This window comes from Limulus polyphemus, unplaced genomic scaffold, assembly GCF_000517525.1.
Source record: "Limulus polyphemus unplaced genomic scaffold, Limulus_polyphemus-2.1.2 Scaffold2983, whole genome shotgun sequence".
Classification (NCBI taxonomy): domain Eukaryota; kingdom Metazoa; phylum Arthropoda; class Merostomata; order Xiphosura; family Limulidae; genus Limulus; species Limulus polyphemus.
In genome coordinates this window covers 119,510-124,112 of record NW_013668593.1, presented here as the reverse complement: position 1 = coordinate 124,112, position 4,603 = coordinate 119,510, and the positions used below count along the sequence as shown (strand labels likewise).

Here is a 4,603-nt window from a genome sequence, read left to right as displayed (position 1 = left end):
TATATATATATATATATATATATATATATATTATTTTGAAAACAAGTGAAGTGCATGCTGTTTATTCATCATTCAATTTATTGCTAACAAGTCAGACACCTATTGTAGAAAAATCCTAAGCCCAACAACAACATTGTATATATTTATATAATTAAGAAATATAAGTGTAAAAGCCTTTTTATTTTGACAATTGACGAAGATCAGATTTTTAAATTCTGACAAACAGAAAAAGTAGCAATAACTTTCTGATACTTGATTTATTATACTATTTTGTTTACATTTACCATAAAATAATGATAGAATGTTTTGTTGAAATTTCACAAAATGTTTCGTGGCTAGTTCAAATTTTGCTGCTGATGTACTTATTTTTATAAGGTTTTCTTAGAGCAAGTGCTGTACTTGTGCTCTGTAATTTTTGTATTTCAAAGTTTTCCACTGGAGCTTAGTAAATCCTACTGCCAGTACTTTATTGGATGTCGTTATTGACATCCATCCTTTTAATACATTTCGAGAAGTAAATAATATGTAATGTTTGAAAATAAATAAGAACTTCAGTAGTTACAAAACATGATTGATTACAAATAATACTGATAAATGTATGCTATAAAAATTTTAGGATTAAAGCTTTTTGAATTTTTCAAATCATATAATTCTGATTGGTGTATATTGTGTTTCTTTTGTTAGTTACATTGATATCATAGTTTTAGAGCTGAAATGAAAATTGTTGACAAGTTTGTTTCTAATGCTTTTGTTTCCTGTGTTTTTGATACCTAGAGAAACAAATTACAATTTTCAGAGTAATTTTCTCCTTTCTTAAGTATGTCTGTGGCTCTTTCAAGTAGTGGAACAACAGATTCATTCCAGAACATTTACCCATCATTTTCTGCAAACGCTGGGCCAACGTCAACAGCCCCTGATGACAAGAGAAAACAAGCGAGAGTGCTTTATGATTATGATGCTCATGACAAGTCGGAATTGTCTTTGTTAGCCGATGAAGTAAGTTATCCAAGTTGTTTTTCTAGTGCTTTTTTTATGACATTTTATGGTTTTCTAAACCTAGTTTGGAGCTGAAAATAAAGCCCTTCTGTACAGATTTTGGAGCTGAAAATAAAGTCCTTCCGTACAGATTTTGGAGCTGAAATATTAATAAAAATTATTCCTGGATATAACTAAATAACTAAATATAACATAAAACTATTAGATCATGTAGAAAAAAGAAGTTGTAGAAAGATTTTAAGATCCAATTGATGATCAGGCTTTTTTTTATTTGCTGATCTATAAATCATTTGTTTACCACCAATGCCCAAGGAAGTAGTTGTCATTCAGTGAAGGTCATAACTTGCCAGACATCATAACTCTTAGTTTCTGTCCTCCCCCTTGGATAAAGGTTTTTTTTATTTGCTGATCTATAAATCATTTGTTTACCACCAATGCCCAAGGAAGTAGTGGTCATTCAGTGAAGGTCATTACTTGCCATACATCATAACTCTTAGTTTCTGTCCTCCCCCCTTGGATAAAGGTTTTTTTTATTTGTCATAACTCATTTAAAAAGTAATTAGATGAAGCTATGAATCTGTATCTCTAATGATATCAAAATTGTTTAAGGATAAATAAACATTAAAGAAAAGATTGATATTTTTTGTGGTTATGTCAAAAAGTAACTTAGAATTGTAGCTAATAGTACATTAGACTTTGTCATATGTGCTTTGTAAATAGATGTGCAAAAGCCTTAGATCAACAGTTCTAGGTGTTCTTTCAACAAATGTAAGAAAGTATTCAAAATCAATTATTTCTGCTGTTAAGCTTTATAAAATATTGGTTTCATAATAGTGAGTGACTTCAACTTTTGCTGCAAGAAAAAGATGAAACATGACTGAATAGTTTCATAAGTGCATGTCCGTGGAAGTAATAGTAAAGCATTATATAGTGAAACAAGAAGACAATGTCAATGAACAACAGGACTAATGCTTTACTATTACTTCCATGGACATGCACTTATGAAACTATTAACATCATTGTCTTCTTGTTTCACTATATTAATGAACAGCAGGACATGTTAATATGATTTTTTTTAGGTGGTATAACATTTGCTAAAAATGAGAGACTTTAAAGTCTTTGAAAAATTTGAATCTTCATCTTTTATTTTGATTTTTGAAGTAATTGGTCATGTTTCTTTTTTGATGCAAAAATATATATTTCTAGGTGGAACTCTGAACCAAACTTTTTTTGTGACAGATTCATCAATAAGATATCAGCATTTCCATATGTAGAAAGATGAATTTTTGTAACACAAGCTTCTTAACTGGTGGAAAATTTATAGTGATAGTATCTCTTAAACAGATACACAAAATTATAGTCAGCACATGTCTTTAACAGGTGATACATGTGACATTGGAACCAGGGCAGGACCCAGACTGGATGATAGGTGAGCGGGGAAAACAGAAAGGCAAAGTGCCCACAGCCTACCTCGAAATGCTGAATTAATTTTAAGCCTAACTACATTTTTCAATTAACTTTTGTTGCTTGAACTTCTAATATAATATTTTATAAAACGGAAGATATGGCAGTTTCACATTTGTTACCAAGTTTTTTGATATAACTTGTTCTACACTTCTCTGAATACACTTGGGCTAAAGGTTGTTTGACTATTGTATTGATAATTTTGTTTGATCTTTTTCTAAGGTTTTTGTTACTTTCTTTTGTTATGGTAGTTAATGTAACTGGACAGTTGATGCTACAGACATAAAGCCAAATTGTTATGGAACTGATACAAAGCAATGCTTTATAATGCATATTACTTGATATACTTACTTCATTGGCTTTACGTATTTAAAGTGGCCTACTTAACATGTGTTTTTAGAAATATGAAATTATAATATGCTTTGCCATTAGCTTTATGTTTAAATTGTCATAATTTGGCCTTGAGGTTTCTACAACTTTGTAAGCTGAATCCAATGAACACTTTTTTCAGCTGATTAACCTTTTCTATTAAATGGGTCAATCTTGGAACACACAAATGAGTCTCATCCATTCAACATCTAAACATGTCTACAAAATAATTAGTCCTCTTAATTAAATATTCAATCAGATATTCAAAATAAAACAGAACTTTTTTAATTAAAATCTGTGAGTTGTATACATTGTAGCTTTGTTGTAATCTTCCAACTTTTGTCGTTTATTGTTCTGATCGTTGTCTCGATGTACATGGTTATTATAAACGATTTAGGATTATCAAGTTCATTAATTTTTGCATGTTTGTTGAAAATGCTTTGGCTTGTTCTTACGTAAATGAAAATAAATTTCACTGTACTTGCATAAATTGTGCCTTCTGAAAATTTGCTCTTTTCTTTGAATATAAGCTTATGTGAAATAGTGAACATGTATGGTTCGAAACATTCTTGTGATAGTAGTTAGGGAAAAGTGTTTTTTTTGGGGGGGTTAAAGATTTTAACATATTTTTTCTGTGACCTTTTTAATGGCTGGTTCTTTAACATGTTTTATGCACTTATAATTCTGATCTTGACTTTATGAATAGAAACTGTAGTAAAAAGTGGATTAACAGTATTGTTTTTGACAACCAAGAATTATTAATTTAATTTGTAGTGACAGTTGTACATAAATGTTTAGTTTAATTAAACAAGTTTGGGTTGCATAAATAAATACTTGTTAGACTGTTAAATGATAAATAAAACAAATCAAATAATACATAGTATTATACTATCACTAGATATAGATGGAATCTACACGAACTGCAGTGGAAGTCTGTTATGTTTTGTTTGGATGAGAATATTAGGTGGTTTAAAATGACACCATAGGATTGATAGGTTTCTAACCAGCATCTTGGAACTAGTGAGTGTTTGAACTGAACAGTACTTAATGCAAAACAAAGGAAAGGGTAAATTTAGATGCTAAGGAAAATATTAGCAATCATTAGTTATGGGTTTGATAGCTAGAGCTTAGACAAAACAATGTTTAATTGTATATTTCTTAAGTATTCAATACATGTTATGTATAACATTTGTAAGGCAAACCTGCAGCTTGCCTTACTTCTGTTTTGGTTTAATAACGTCTTTGACATTGAAAGGACTGAGTAGCTATCAGAATTGTAAATTATGCTTGAATAATAATAAAAAAAAAGATAAAAAGGTTTTGTTAAAGATCTTACATAACAGTGAGTCATGATTCAGTAAAGTGTCTAGAATTATTTTTATTTATTTACAAATCAAATATTGATCTGCACATAAAGTTTAAAGATGTTGCTACAGAATATTCCATTTCAGCATCAATACTGTAATCAAAATAACTTAGAAACACTTTTCAAATAGGGTACATGTTCCTCAGCATCAATACTGTAATCAAAATAATTTAGACACACTTTTCAAATAGGGTACATGTTCCTCAGCATCAATACTGTAATCAAAATAACTTAGAAACACTTTTCAAATAGGGTACATGTTCCTCAGCATCAATACTGTAATCAAAATAATTTAGACACACTTTACAAATAGGGTACATATTCCTCAGCATCAATACTGTAATCAAAATAACTTAGAAACACTTTTCAAATAGGGTACATGTTCCTCAGCATCAATACTGTAATCAA

The 4,603-nt window shown here is 29.7% G+C and overlaps 1 protein-coding gene across 5 annotated transcripts in view; it reads left to right on the top strand.

Annotated features, from left to right (window-relative positions):
* The window catches only part of LOC106468375 (endophilin-B1-like), a 34,406-nt gene extending 30,528 nt beyond the window's left edge, over positions 1-3,878 (top strand). For 2 of the 5 annotated variants that reach the window (XM_013928796.2, XM_013928793.2), the window contains 2 exons: positions 843-996; positions 2,377-3,878. In XM_013928796.2, the coding sequence (XP_013784250.1) occupies positions 843-996; positions 2,377-2,484 (262 nt within the window). In that variant the 3' untranslated portion in view covers positions 2,485-3,878. The other 3 variants (XM_013928794.2, XM_013928792.2, XM_022396718.1) reach the window with 2 other exon arrangements.
* The last annotated feature ends 725 nt before the right edge of the window (positions 3,879-4,603 follow it).